This window comes from Rhinolophus sinicus, chromosome 14 (genome assembly GCF_057876585.1).
Source record: "Rhinolophus sinicus isolate RSI-liver-muscle chromosome 14, RSI-T2T, whole genome shotgun sequence".
In the NCBI taxonomy this organism is placed as follows: Eukaryota; Metazoa; Chordata; class Mammalia; order Chiroptera; family Rhinolophidae; genus Rhinolophus; species Rhinolophus sinicus.
Genome location: NC_142514.1, coordinates 138,944,696 through 138,959,871, shown reverse-complemented (window position 1 = coordinate 138,959,871; position 15,176 = coordinate 138,944,696). Strand labels below are relative to the sequence as shown.

The 15,176-nt window shown below is 55.7% G+C and overlaps 1 protein-coding gene across 12 annotated transcripts in view; it reads right to left on the bottom strand.

Moving 5' to 3' along the window:
* Window positions 1–15,176, bottom strand: part of GDPD5 (glycerophosphodiester phosphodiesterase domain containing 5) — an 87,155-nt gene that overhangs the window by 15,643 nt on the left and 56,336 nt on the right. For all 12 annotated transcript variants that reach the window (XM_019726456.3, XM_019726460.3, XM_088791560.1 and 9 more), the window contains 4 exons: window positions 9,487–9,590; window positions 6,430–6,523; window positions 5,725–5,784; window positions 12–110 (listed from right to left, as the gene is read on the bottom strand). In XM_019726456.3, the coding sequence (XP_019582015.1) occupies window positions 12–110; window positions 5,725–5,784; window positions 6,430–6,523; window positions 9,487–9,590 (357 nt within the window). The remainder of the gene's footprint in view (window positions 1–11; window positions 111–5,724; window positions 5,785–6,429; window positions 6,524–9,486; window positions 9,591–15,176) is intronic.

Genomic DNA, 15,176 nt, shown 5'->3' with positions numbered 1-15,176 from the left:
CCCCAACTCACCTGCAGGGAGATGAGCAGCACCTCCCACTCGTCCTCCCACAGCTGGGTCACGGCCGACATGGCTACCACTGTGGACACCAGGATGGCCACCAGTGCTATCTGGAAGGGGGAGAGCCAGCAGACAGGGGGTCAGAGCAGGGGTGGCTGGACAGCCCGCAGGTCCCCAGTGTGTCTGAGAGGGGAGCAGAGGTAGAGAGGCAGAGGGAGAGACCGAGAGACGGACGCAAGAGAGGTGAACAAAGCAGGGAAGGGGGGAAGAGGGAAGAGACAGGCACAGACTGAAAGAAGCCAGAGAGCCAGAGACAGCAGTGAGAGGCAGGAGGAGGCAGGCAGACCCAGTGAGGGAGGACCAGAACGCAAGAGAAACAAGGGAGAATAGAGAGCATACCAGGTGGGAGGGAGCTGGGCGGGGCTCAGCCCCAAGGGTGTGAGGAAGGAGGTCACCCAGCCAATGGGGGGAGGGCGCTCTCCAGCAGGTCACATCCAAGGCCTTGCCCAGCCCTGCCAGCAATTTGCAGGGAAAGGCTGACTTGCCTAGACCTCAGGGGCAGGAGGCTGAGGAGCCAGGTCTCCTGCAGTGGCCTGATACCCAGCACAGCCCTACACAGGCTCACAGGGGCTCTTCAGGCTCCAGCAAGCCAAGGTAGGGGGCAGGGCTTCTGTCCCACCTATGCCATTGCCAAGGCTTGCTCTCAGCCCCAGCTTCCAAGGTTCTAGCTTCTAATGTATCATGGGGGCTGCCCTTGCAACCACCTCCTGGAGAAAGCAAGCACAGCTCTGATGGAAGACTAGATGGGACCTTCACAGGACAGAGATCTCTGGGGACGGGTGGGATCTCAAACAGCTAATGCAACGCCAGATGCTCCCCAAAAGTGAAGCCTGGTTTCTGGCTCCTCAGCCCACCCCCGACCCCCGCCTTGAGCCCTGGCTCTTACCTTCCCCACACTGCCAGGCAGGCCTTCCTAACACCCAGGTCACACCTCTGTCCCAAAGCCCCTAGCCTGCTCCACAACGGGCCAGCCAAGGCCAGCACACTGTGCCCTGACTGACCCTAGGGCATGCCCGAAGCTGTTCCATCTGCCAGTCAGGCCCTGTCCCTCTCTCTCTTCCTGCAGTGCCCCCTCTCAGCAGCATCCTGAGAACCTGCCAATGACGATGGAACAAGCTCTTAATTGAGTTTCCAGGTAGTGAGGGCAGAGACGGGCCGATCCATCTCGATTTCCTGCCAGGCAGGGAAGATGCCTTCTTGTCTGGGAGGAAGTTTGCCTTTGCAGGTTTGCCATGCCAGCCTATCTGCCTGGGAACAAATGTTCCACTAGGAAACAGTAACAAGGCTGAGATGGGGAGGGAGGGGCTTTTCGGCTGTGACATACCACCCAGGGTGGAGGGTAGAAATGCAGGTCAAGGTACAGAGGGCCCACAGGTGCCTAGGAGTGGGGAGGCCCTTCCTGTTTTCTTCATGTTTATACTCCTAATGTCCCAGGTGAGGTATTATCACCTTCATTTTAAGCATAGGGAAACGGGGCTCAGAGCACAGGGTTTGCTTGGTCATGTACTTTGAGGGGGCAGATCTGGACCCAAACCCCATCCCGCCAGTCTCAGAGGTCGTGCTCTTTCTGGGCTGTGCTGTTGCAGTGACGGGAGACCAAGCAGTGTCCTAACCGTCCACTGGAATCCCCCCAGTGTGCAGGCTCCCTGCCCCCTGCCAAGCAGGCCCAGGGCACAGCAAGCACCTCTGAAGGGACGTTTCTGAGAGCATCTTATGGCAATATTTAATTGCTAGTGGAACTACTTGCAATAAAACTAATTCCCCATAACCCTAATGCAATTAAACATTTTGTTCTGAATTTTGCAGTTAAGCATAATGGTGTAGTGGCACCATTATGCTCAGCAGCATTGCTGCAAGTCTGTGGGATTCCCCGCCCCCCACATGTCCACCCTGCATCCCGACCATGTGACCACCATTGCTCAGATCTGACTGGACAGGAGGAACCCCACCCAGAAGGCCCACCCACTGTCCTCTGAGTAGGCCTGTGATGCCAGAGGCAGGGATGGGGACACAGGAGGTACACCCGTGTGTTCAGTGAGCCTTGCCTGGGTGCTGGGACTCGAAGAGTTGGAACCCAGCCTTACAGAGGTGCCACAGGTTGGCTTGTTGGGGGTGCCTGGAATCTGGGTCCTGCGGTCCAAATGGCAGATGGTTGGCCAAGGCTCAGGGCCACATGTGAGTCATATCCATCAGTCAAATCTCAGCTCTGCTGCCAACGGGGATGGGGTGGGGTGGGGGGCGTTAACCTCTCAGAGCATGATTCCTGAGAGGTGAAATGCGGAGAGGGCCTGCCTACCTGAGCGGGGATTGGGGAAGATAAAGGAGAACGTGCAAGGGAAGTGCGTAGCACAGTGGTCGGCCCCCAGATAGCAAGTGCTCACTAAACGTTAGTGGTATAAATTTTTTAAGTGGGCACCACATCGGAGGAACAGGATTATTACAAGGAATAAATGAAGTACGATGTAACGTGCCTGACACATCGTCAGTGCCCAGGAGGGATGGTCATGACGAGCACAGAGCCTGACGATTCCTGGGCACCTCCGTCCGCCAGCCTCCCCTCCTCAGGACTCGGGGGAACCAGACTCTCAAGATGAAGATCTTGACGAAAACATAGTACAAAACTGCACTATTTAAAGCAGTATGATACTCGTATAAGACCAGAGAGATAAACGAAAGTAAATAAAAAGCTCAGAAACAGATCTAAATACATAAAAAAATCAGAATATGACAAAAGTGGCATCTCAAATTAGAGGGAAAAGGATGGATTCCTCAATGGAGAGTTGGAAACAGTGGGAAGCCATCTAAGGAGAACAAAGTTCGATCACACTATATCCCAAAATAACTTCCAAAGAAACAAAAAATTTAAATGTTAAAAAGAAGTAGAAACATAGAATTACCAATGCTACCGAGTTTTTTGTAATCTTGGAATGGGAAAGACTTTCTTGACACAAAATCCAGGAGCCATAAAAAGAGATGACAGATTCACATTCCTAAGAATAAAATATATTCCTATGGCAAAAATACAACAAGCAAAGTCAAGTGATGAGTGACAAACTAGAAAGAATTACTTGCAGTTCATCAGCCAAAGGGCCAATTTTCTGAATCTATAAAGAGCTCCTGCAAATTAATAAGCAAAAAGGGGAAAAGATTTGAAAAGACAGTTTATAAAAAAGAAAGTACAAATGACTTAAGTACATGAAAGACTGACTCAAACTCATCATCCGGGAAATGCAAATCACAAGTACTGAAGCACCATTTTTCACCCATCGATTGTCACAAGTCAAGAAATCTGCAAACACTACAGGGGCAAGGGTGGTTTTATAAGCACAGTTATAGATTGCCCAGGGAGCACGAAATGGTGGCGCTTGGTGGCAAGGAGGCCATTTGGCAAGAACTATCCCAATTCCCGAAGGACATCCTTTATCCAGAATTCCCCACCCAGGGCACTGCTACATTGTCCTGGCACTGAACTGAAAGCAGCTGGGATGTCACTGGGCCCATCAACAGGGGCTGGCTAAATACCTCAAGACCCAGGGATTAGATGGGGGTGGGGGGTGGGGTGGGGGATGGGAGCAGGGGTGGGAAGTCGATGGGAATCTCTCAGTGTACTGAGGGGAAGGCGTTCCAGGAGTTTTATTACGGTGCAGAATGGAGGATATAAGTAGGCTTGTATTTAAAGAAGAATAAAAAGTAATGTGTATCCTGGCATATACTTAAAATATCTCCGGAAAGATAATAGGGAGATTTACACTGCGTACTTTTTTGTACCTTTTAAATTTTGAACCATGTCAATGTAGTAGATGGTCAAAAATTGGTTAAAATAAAAAGAGGATAAGGAGTCCTTAGAATCTTTATATCAGATGATAGAATCCTGGAAACGGAATGGTAGAGCCAGCCCCTACTTGAATGCTCTGACCCCAGGGTGCTCCCTCCCTCCTGGCACAATGGGTCCAGCTTCGCATCAGCGCTGCCTGGAAGGACTTTCCTCGTGCTGAGATCTCAGGGCAGGGGGTAGAGGGGAGAGGAAGGCAGGGCTGGCACCCAGAGCTGGCCCCAGCACAGATGAAGGATCTGGTCCCCGCCCCCCAGGAAAAGAGTCCCTGCAGTGCTGTGCCACCCGGCTGGCTCAGTGCCTCTCTACCAGGATCAAGCAGTGGTGACCCAGCCTGCTGAGAACCAGGCATGACCCAGAGGAGGTGACCAGGGTGAGTGCCAGCCCAACCACGGCTGCCAGCTGGTACAGTTCTTTCAAGTGTCAGCTTTGCAGCCAGGAGAAGAAAGGGCCTCACAGAGGGGACTCCACAAGCCCAGAGGAGACCTCCGGATATAGTGACAAGGGCGGGGGACCCCAGGGTTGCTGGCTGCTCTTCATCCCTGCAGGACTTCAGTCCCAGGGTCTGATTCCTTAGTTTCTGACCTCGAAGGTCCCCCGGATGCCCACAGGCACCTCCCACTCCACACAGGACAACTTGAGCTTCCTATGTCTTTCTTCGGGTTTCTGCTCCATGACCCCGTTTTAGCTGGAAGTGAACCCCTCCCCTCAGAGTCACTCTGGATCCATCTCGTTGGCTCATGGTTATTTCTGGAGTTTCTGCCCCTTCTTAAAACAGCATGCCCACTGTCAGTCAGGCACCGGGAAAGAAAAGATGGCCCAGCCTTCCCTGAAGGCCCAGGTGCTCCTGGAGGAAGGGGCTCGCTCTTGGCCAGCTCTGTGCCACCCCTGCGCCCACTGGGGCCTCCAGAAGAGTAGGTATCAGGCACATATATTCAGCACCATGTGTGCAATGAACAGGAAGAACGCTGCAGCTTAGACTGTATGAAGCCTTCCTGCTTTGGGCCCAGCCCGGAGGAAGGGGCAGTGGGACACAGAGATGGGCAAAGCCAATTCTGACCTGCAAGCAGCTCCCAGACTGGGGAGGGTTGGGGTCAGGGAGCCCGATGGAAATGGACAACACAGATGCTTGGGACTGTGGTAGGCAGCTTGCGGGGCTGGTGGAACCCACGCAGCCTGTGGGGTGGGGTGGGGGGGACACTAAGGAAGGGTCCAAAGGAGAGAGAAAGGGAGGCAAGAGTGAAGAGAGAAAATAGAGAAGAGGCAGACATGCTGGCCGGGCATGAGTTGTCTCCTGTGGCAGAAGCAAGTGGTGACCTTCCCATGACGGCAGCAGGGACACAGCAGCAGGGGCCAGGCATGTAGGGCTTGACGCTGGGTGCGGGAGTTTGGATCAGCCAGGGAGCAATGGGAGTGGTGGAAAGGACTTTAAGCTGGGAATATCACTGGATCGGGGTTTAGAATGAGCTCACTGAAGAATGAAGAGAGGGTGAGACCCGAGGCAGAGCCCAACCAGAGGCAGGAGCTGTAATCCGTGCTGGTTAATTGCACGTTACAGGGTTAGGATCCTGGATCGCCCACGTATTAAGCGGGAGATCTTGGGCAAGTTACTTAACCTCTTTGTACCTCAGTTTTCCCAACTGAAAAGTGGGATGACATTGCCCACATCATAGGCCTACTATGAGGGTGAAATGAGTTAACACCGGCCGGGCTGCGAGAAGAGCTCCAGGCACACAGTGAATGCTCAGTGCTAGCTCCTAAGCAGTTCTAATCACGACCCAGAGGACCCAGGCTCCTCTCTGCTTTCCAGCCACCGTGGAGGCAGCCCTTACCTTGTGCAGCCAGTGCAGGTTCATCTGCTGCCCCACAGCGATGTGACACAGTGCCAGGACCTGCAAAGGGGGGGCCTACAGTCAGGCATCATGTGTGACTCAGGGGTTTCCGCCACTTCCCCAGACACCTGTCTCCCCACTGCTGCTCTGGGCCTGGCCCCGAGCAGTCAGCAAACCCTCCTAGCCGGCCATGGGACTGGCCGCCCAAACCCAAACCTGGTCTCCCCCCAGAGTATCCCAGGTCTCCAGGCTCCTCCTCCTTTAGGATTTCTCCCTTAAGAGGTCACTGGGCCCTGCGGTACTTGGACTGCTCACTTAATGTTTGGGGAGTTCCAGGCCTCAGGAAGCTGAAGCAGATTTGAGCCTCGCCCCCAAGGAGACCCCAGTCCAACATGGGACTGAGCTGAGTCTGAGGGCGTAGAATACTGGGAACAGGAGCCAAAGCAGAAGTTCCCAGAAGAGGAAGTCTGCAGTGGGTCCTAATAGCGGGATGGCTCTCGCCGGGTCAGAGGAAAACACTCAAGAATGGGGCAAAAGCAAAGTGACCTCCTGAACCTTGAAGGAACCAAGGCCCAGAGGTGCAGCAGCCCCAGAGGCCCAGGTAAAAGCCACTTTAGAACAGCGTGGGCCCCTCCATCAGCCAGCACGGGCCAAGCCTCCCTTCACGAGAGCAGGGCCACCTGCCCTCTCAGACAGCGCCATTACCAGGAGGCCCGCGATGTAAGTGAAGGCGGCGGCTGTCGTCATGAGGATGGGCACAGACCAGTCACTCCAGTAACCCATGCGGTTATAGAGGTACCTGCAGGAGGAGAAGGGGCCGGGCTCAGACCTCTGCCCACCGGGAACAAGGACGGAAGTTCCCTTGGGCCGGGCCCAGGGCCCTGCCCACTCCGTAAGGATATCACTGTGCCCCTGGTCATCAGCCAGGCCTGTTCAGGGATCGTGGTGGGCACCTGGGCATGCCAAGGGCACAAAGAAGAAGACAAATCCCCATAGACACAACAGTTCCACTGCCCAGACCGTGGCCGATGCTTCCAGTGGGCTTCCTCCCTGTGTTTATCTATTTGTACACACAGCAAAGTTGGCACCTGCTGCCTAGGGCGTAGTGGTCAGAGTTTGGGCTGGGGAGGGAGGTGCACGCAGATTCGAATCCCCACTCTAGGAGGCAGGGACCCTGTGCAGGTGACAGTTCTAAGATGCCACGGATTGTGACATTCATCTCCATTTCAATATTAAAATGTGAAAATAAGGGGTTTTAGAATTAATAAAATGCCCTTCACAGGGTTTCCTGAGGATGGGGAGGGGCACGTGCCAAGTACTCAATCAATTCTCTTCTTCTAACAACACAAGCATTTACTGCCATCAGAAAAGTCCTAAGGAAACGTGATTTGTTTAACAGCTGCGTGGTCTTCTATTGAATTAATGTACCATATGTAGCCAATCTCCTACTAACAGCAATTAATTGTTTCCAATTATTCACTATTATAAGTTAACACCAAGAAAGAAAAATGTGCACGTATCTTTCTGTATTAGTAATTATTTCCTTAGGATAGACTCCTAACAAATAGAACTATAGAACCAGAGGGAATGAACTTTTAAAGGCGCCTGGTAGATACCACCTTGTTGCTCTCCAGAGAGATTGAATCACCACAACCTCCCTGTACAACTGGGGAAACTGAGGCTCAGAGAAGGCAGCAACTTGCTCAGGGTCATCAGAGAATCTGAGCTGGTGCCAGCTGGGCAGTTTCAGGACTGCTGCCATTTTGAGCCTTGGCAGAGGGCCGGGGGCAGGGGGACAGCAGGAGGACACCGTGGGGCATCTGCCTTCCTCTGTGCCCTTCCCTGGCCGCCACCCTCAGATTCCAGGGGAAACTCTACCGCCGGGAAGATCACTGAGTGTACTCTTCTTACTGTATAGTTGGGGAAACTGAGGACCAGAGAGGGGTAGTTCCTGGTAACTGCTCCTGAAAGATGTTTGGGCTCCACTTGTTTCTCACTTTTGCAAAGGAGCTCTCCTGGACAGCAGCAGCCCAGATGGCCCCGTCCTGGCTTTTGGCATCCGGCCCTGACCACATGGGTCACTCACATCTTCTCACTGCGCGAACGATCCCCAGAGACTCCGGAGACCGTGAGGGCTGGCCCAGGCTCTCCTGAATCCCAGCACTGACTGCAAGAAACTGAGGTGACAGGCTGAGGGAGCTGCAGTGTTCAGGCCATGCTTAAGTCCCAGACAGGCCTTCCTTCTGCAGTCTTCCCGACAGAGCCAGCACCCATCCTCCGTTTGAGCCACCCAGCAACAGGGAGCTCACTCTCTGGGAGAGTGGGATGGCTCTGTGCGCAGCATGATACAGTCAGTCAGGCTTACGTCCCTGTCCTAGAACTGTGTGCATTTCGCTGTGTGACTTTGGAAAGGCCACTCGACCACTCTGAGCCTTGGTCTCCTCAGACTGTCCTCAATATGTCTTTTTGGTACTAACTGGTTGTGTGGCCACAGGTGAGTCCTGCCCCTCTCTGAGCCTTAGTTTCCCCATCTGTACATGACAGGGGTGGACCCATTGATCTCCCAGGCAGCAGACCTCCAGTTTGGCAGAACTAGCCAGGGCTGCCGTGGAGGGCTAGCTAGCAAGGAATGTTCCTGTACACCCACAACAGTGCCTGGGCTGTGGATACCTGCAAGGATGAATAATTGATTTACGGCATTTAATAAAAGCCAGAGGCCACCTCTGGGACTCAGCGGGGGCTCAGGCTCATCTGCCAGGCTGCCGTGGGACAGCAGCACGTCCTTTACTCTCTCACAAATAACAGAGGCACAGCCCAGGGCCATGCAGCGGGGAGTGGACACCTGACTCCACGAGCAGAATCTCCAGATCGTCACAGAATCCTAGAACCATGGCCCACCAGTACCCACCCCAAAGTCCTAGGAATCACCAAGTCCAACATCATGGCCCCGTTGCAGGCCGGTCTCCCAGGAAGCAGCCCTCAGGCTTCTGTCGAGCTTTGAGCCCTCTCAAGTGCATCATCTCATTTCATCCTCAGAGAGGCCTGAGGAGGTGGGAGGCACCCTATTTTACAGAAGAGGACACGAAGCCTCGGAGAGAACTGGAGACTGGCTCCCAGTCACACTGAGCTGAGGCTCTGACCAAAGGAAGACACAGCACTGAATGGGGAGTGAGGACGTATGGCTTCTGAGCCCCAGCTCTGCCCCCAGTTGACTGTGTGACCTTGGGCCTTAGTTTCTACACTTGTCAATGGAGGAGTTCCCACGAGAATTCCAGGTCCTTCACCCCCTCCCATGGCCTTTCACTGTTTGACAAAGGCAGGCAGTGGCGGTTGGGGGTGAGATAGAAACAAGTGCTCTCCTGTATCGGCATCGCACTCTGACAGCCCTGCCCTCGGACCTGGGGCTGGCGCTCCCAGAACCATAGCATCTGCCAGCCCTGCCCAAGGCCCCGTTCAGAGAGTTTCGGGGTCCAGGGTCCGGGGCCATGTCGTCTGCTGAGGCCCTGGGCTCTCTGGGCCTTGGGGTCCTTGTGTACCAAGTGGGCCTCTGGCTGAGCCCCCGGCTGAGCCCTGTCCCAGCCTTCCATTCCTATTTTCCAGGACAGCCGCCCCACGAAGGAGTTCCCTGCTCTTCCCAGCTGGCCTCAGCTCCTGCTAGGCTTTGTCCTTCCCAAAGCCACAGAGAGCGAGCGGATGGCAGAGCTCTGAGGGCCGGCCTGGGAGAGAGGCTCACACCCAGGCCCCCATCCCTCCCCCACTCACCAGTTGAATTCGTCGTAGTCATTGCGGACTTGCCACCAGAAGTAGAGCCAGCTGAGTGTGAGGCCAAAGGTGACCGTGAGGAGCAGGAACCAGAGGCGTTCCCACTGGAAGAGCAGAGCAGAGAGGGGTCAAGGGGGGTCAGGGGCCGGCCTTCCAGGCCACCTCCCACCCACATGTGCCCGTTTCTCCCCCTTGGTAGCCAAACCTGCCTGGTAGGCATTGCTGCCCTCTCCATACTAGTGGGGGGGATCTGTGGCTCAGAGAGGGGCAGTGACCTGTCCAACATCACAGAGTCACTAAATGACGGGGAGTTAGGAGCAGGGTCAGGGGTCTATCCCAGAGCTGGGCCCTTTCCGCTGCAGCCTGAGGCCTTTGCAGTGTGTGCCAGTCTCCTCATTCTGGCGATGGTCCCGGGAGCAAAGGCCACGTCTGCCCTGAGCTTTCCACTGGCAGAGTGATCAGCAGTCTGTGAGGTCACATCCCTCACCCGCTTCCCTCCTCACATAGGCTACAAAGCAGGTATTGTTCTTACCCACCTCCAACCAGTGCTGCTGATAAAACCACTGAGGCCCAGAGAGGCAAAGCAACTTGCCCAAGTTACACAGCATGTTAGGATTAAATACCCCACCCCACCCCCGTATTTGAGGAAATACACTAGCCCCTCAAGGCGAGGCCCATCTGTCTCTTGCAGAGGTGGAGGTGGGGGCATCTGACCCTCTATGGCTGCTTCCCAAAGGGCCAGCTTAGAGGTCTGCAGGCGCTTCCGCTGAGCCCTTGGGTTTATCCTTGCTTTCATCCGCCCCCTTATCTCAGAAGCACAACAAGCTTGGACATCCTGCTCTCTGGGAAAACTGCTGAAATCATCAGAACAAACCAACAGCCCTTAAGGGGAAGTCAGTGCTGGAGAGAAGCAAGACCACCTTCCCTTGAGGGGCTGGAGGCCTTGGAGCTGCCAGGCATCTCTCACGTGGGCACACTGCCCAGGAGGCTCCTTGCCGGGCTCCCTGTAGTTCACCTCCACCCTCACAGGATAGCCAGCTCTGAGCTACAGTTCTAGCCCCATCTACCATCTTGATGGCGCCTCACTGCTTAGCCAAGCAGGAGCCCCCTCTGGGGATGCCCCCTCATCCCTCCAGCTTCATATCCCCTACCAGTTCCTTCACTCTGGAAGGGCCACTACCCCCGGGGTCTGGTCACCTAACATTCCCATTCATCTTTCAAGTCAGCGCAAGTGTCAGCTCCTCTGTGAAGCCTTCCTGGACTGCGCGCTTGCCGCCCACGCACCCTCTTTGGTGCTCCCACAGCATCAGTGTCCCTGTCTGTAAACTCACACTCGGTACACCGTGAACCTCTCACATGACCATGTCTCCGAGACGACAGCCCTGCATCCCCTTGGGTTCTGTGAGGACTGCCTCCATCTACTCCCTTAGCATTACGGCTGTGAAAAGAGGAGGACACCTCCACCCTGCGCTGCCAAGAAGACCACAGTGGAGTGGTTACGCGTAGTATCTGGAGCCAGACTCTCTGTCCACGACTTACTAGCTGTATGACCTCGGGCACTGCAAGCTGATGCAACCTCTCTGTGCCTCAGTTTCCCCCTCTGTGAAATGAGGACAATAATAGTACTGATCCATGGGGCTGGTGTGAGAATTAAACGAGATAATACAAGCCAAGTACTCAGAACCATGCCTGGCAAGCAGTCAGCATTCTATCAGCATATCTGTAAGTATGTTCCACCCTCCCCCAGCATGCAGGAAAGACCCTCAAACTCTGATGACTCATGACTACATACACTGAGCACTGCTCCGGATGTCGCCCTGGGAAGGAGGGCTTGAGCTTGGGTGACAATTAAGCAGCTTCCTCCACTCACTGTTATGTGAGAAGCCAGGCCACCTTGCTTGGCCCCACTTTGTATGTAAACAGACATGAAGGTGACAACACTCTGAAACTGTCTTTCCGGCAGGTGGAGGGGGCTGGCTTCTCAGAGAGTAGGCCACTGGTGTCTGCCCCACCCAGACACATAATGGCATAAGCCCCGGCTCTAGGCCCAGCCTTGCTCAGGAATGCAGGGCAAGCCACGTGCACTCCAGGAGCAACGGATCCTTGGCAGCCACCAGCCAGAGAATGGCTGGGATTGTCTGGGGGAGCAGAGAAGGGCCACAGTTCAGTCCCGCTTCCTGTGGCTGGGTCACGGGACCCTGGCGCCAAAGGGGCTGGCCTACACTGCCATGTCTGAGCCAGCACCCCCACCCTGGCTGGTCTAGCATTCCGCCCCCCGACTCACTTTAGTCCTTGTAAGAGTCCCTCTTTCTGCCTCCAATTCTTATTTGCTCACAATGTGTTTGCCCCCATTTCCTGCAGAGTGCAGCTGGTGGGTCTCAGGCCAGCTTGAACACCTGGGTCTTGCAAGACTGATCCACCTCTTCTCATGTCATGCTCCAGCCCAAGAGCCCCCCTGGCCTGAGCCCAGGACCCCCTCTGCCCCACACATGTACTTCTGCATGCCACGCACCAGATCACCCACAGTCTCCCAGACAGGCGCTTTCTAGCCCCAGGCCTTTGCACAAGCCATACCCTCACATCTAGAAAGCAACCTGGTCCACGGGCAAACCCCCTGCTGCCTGGGGCCTTCCTTATGCCCACAGGGAGCGCTCCCGTGCCCCATGTCTGCAGGGCAGACACCCTGTAGCTCTACAACAGTCTCTGTGTGTCAGTCCCCCTGCTGTACTGTAAGCTCCTTGAAGAGCTGGGTGGTCTTCATATTCCCAGGGTTGGGTGGGAACTTAAGAAAGATTTGATAATGAAACAGTCAGTGAGGAAACACCCTTTCTCCTACCCCCACATGAGACCACCCACGCAGGAGAGGTTTTACTGGGGGCTTACCACCCGACCCCCACACAGGAGCGCTTAGTCTTCTGTGGACCCCGAGCTGGCAGTGGCGAGAGGCCCTCTGCCCAGAGATCGCTCTACCTCAGCAGGGGCAAGGCCACCGAGCCTTTGGCCAGTGCACAAGGTTCTGCGGGGGCCTGCGCGAGGGGTGCGCCTCGGCCTGTGATGGGCCTGTCCCAGGCAAGCAGCTAGGAGATGGACAGGTGGTGGCACCAGGGCCCTGGGACAGGGGTAGTGTCACAGGTGTTGGGAGATCTCCTGTGGCGAGGTGCGATGTAGGAGCCAGGGGCAACGCTGGCAGGTAGCCAGGAAGACTGCAGGTGTCAGGAGGGCCCACAGCAGACAGGGGTCTTGTGCACTAAGAACCACTGCCCTCCCTTGGCTAGATCCTGAGAGGAGGGCAGGAATGAGGGGCTGCCCCGCCCTGCCCCTGGGAACCAGCCAGGGTGACAAGATTAGAAGTGACAAGTGAGTGAGGCACCCAGGGCATGGCAGGATGAGGGCAGGGCCTAAGCCATAAGGAAGTAGAAACCCCATTATCAGAATTGGGAACGAGTTGGGGTTGGAGGCCACCTAGGGATGACAGTCCTGGGAGCTGCAAGCCAGAGGCTCCTTGGCCACAGGGAACCCATTGACGGGGATGAAGAGGCCCCAACGCAGTGGGGAGGGAGAAGCAGTGGGGAGGGAGACAGCGGGTGACTCTAAGAACAATCAGAGGAAAAAACTGAATGGCAGGGGCTGGAAGAGGGGGAGGGGAAGGCAGGGACCTGCGGGAGGAAGTGGCCCAGAGAGCAGCTCCACTGACAGAGAGGCTCCAAATGGCACTAAGGGTCCTTGTCAGGGCGCGTTACAGGAGGGGCCTGAGCCTGCTCTGCCATTACCCAGCCAGCCTGGCCCTGCTCCCAGGGGACCTGGGCTCAGGAGTCAGGAGAGGGCCGGTTGGCCCACTGGCGCTCTGTCACCTCTCACAGTGCCTGGGGGGATTTATTCATGGGTGTTTATCCCCAGCTGAGAGCAGAGGAAGACACTGAGCCTCAGAGAAGGGCCACCATGCACAGCTGAGCAAGTTGTGGACCCCAACACTAAAAAGTGCCACTCATATTCACCATCAGTGTGCGCATGTGTCATGACGATTTTCCAGCAGATGTTGGTCAAGAGTCCTGGTGAAGGGGTGCCTTTTGCTAATTTGCACAAAGGCTCAATCTGGGTGAGTAGAGGTGACTCAGCGGTTGAGCAATGTACCCAAAGTCACCAAGTGGGGGAGGAGTAGAGGTGGGATTGAACCCAGATGTCTTGACAGGAGGCCGTCTCTGCACAGTTCTCCCCAAAGCCCACCCTTGCCCACTGGGACCAGTACGGCCACCCCAGGCCCAGCTCAGCTTGCTGGGATTCCCCTCTCTCTGGGTCCAGCCCCTCCGACCCCCCCAGGGGCAAACCTCTCTCTCCTTTGTGGAAGCCCTCTCATTGCTCCAGCCCCCAAAGATTGCCTTTCCCTGACTGCTTCTGCACAGACTCTTGTGACCCACCAGTTTGACCCTCAACCACATTCTGAATTGTAGAGATGGAGAGAGCCCAGGCTCAAGAGACAGACAGACCTGGCTCTGCTATTTGGGCAACTTATTCAGCCCCTCTGAGCCTCAGTTTCCTCACCTATAAAACGGGAATGATAACGCCTACCTTCGAGGGTTTATATTAAACGAGGCGATGTATGCCAAGTGGCACACAGTAGGAGCATAATAAGGAACAGCTCACTGGGCTGTGGACTCCTTCAGGGCACATGGTGGTGCTCAGATATGGTGTGAGAACGGAAGCTGTGAATGTGACCGTCTCCCAGGGAGGCTTTAGGGCCACCAGTGGACAAAGCCATCATCCAGCCCCAGAATTAACCTCAGGCTGAGCCTGGGAGCCCCAGGGAACCAAGGGAAGGTGCTCCTGTGACACCCCAGCCTCCTTCAGAGCCTTGCAGCTGCTTGGGAGCAGGACAGAGGGCAGGCAGTTTGTAAGCTGGTGGGTGGAGTAGGCACGAGGAGGGGCTCCGAGCAGCTGGGGAGGGGACGGGCCCCGGCCAAGGATGGGCTAGGATGCTCCCTCACTGCTCCACAGGTGGCTGACAGCATCCCAGAGGCCCCAGCCCCAGAGGCTGCGGGCATTCAGCTCCACACCCTCTGCCTCACCGCCTCCCGTTCTTGCCCCGACCCTCTAGGAAGACGAGCCCCTCCATCCTGTGCCCAGCAAGTGTGCCAGTTTCCCCAAGGCCACTGCTTTCCTCACTGTCTCATGCTGATTGTACGTCTTCTCACCCTTCTTTTCCTCTTTCCCACCCACTCCAGAGCCTTCTGTGTTCAGAGAGAAACGTGTGCGGCAAGAGCTTCTCAGCAGCTGGGGCTCACTCAGTCACCCAGACGGCTGCAGCCATACACCCAGGACCTACACAGGAAGCACGGGCACAGGTCCTGCTGCTGCCGTTGCTGCCCCAGACTGTGGCCCCAGACATTGCTCCCACTGCTGGGGACCCCGCAGGGTCTGGAACACCTCCCCTCGGTCCCCACACAGAACCTGCGTCGGGACAGCACCTGAGCAGCAGCCACCACCCCAGCCTGGCACCAGCACAGACTTCAGATTCACAGAGTCGCAAAGCCAAAGCTGTCTGGCTGGACTCCTGTTTCCTGTCTGTCACCCCTGGGAAAAAACTGCCTCTGCAGCCTCCAGGGCAGGAGTTCACCCTGTTTCTGCTCCCACAGCTCCAGGGATGGGCACTCCCCCTCTGGATGCTGCCCGCTCCTCCTCTGGACCAAAGGTTG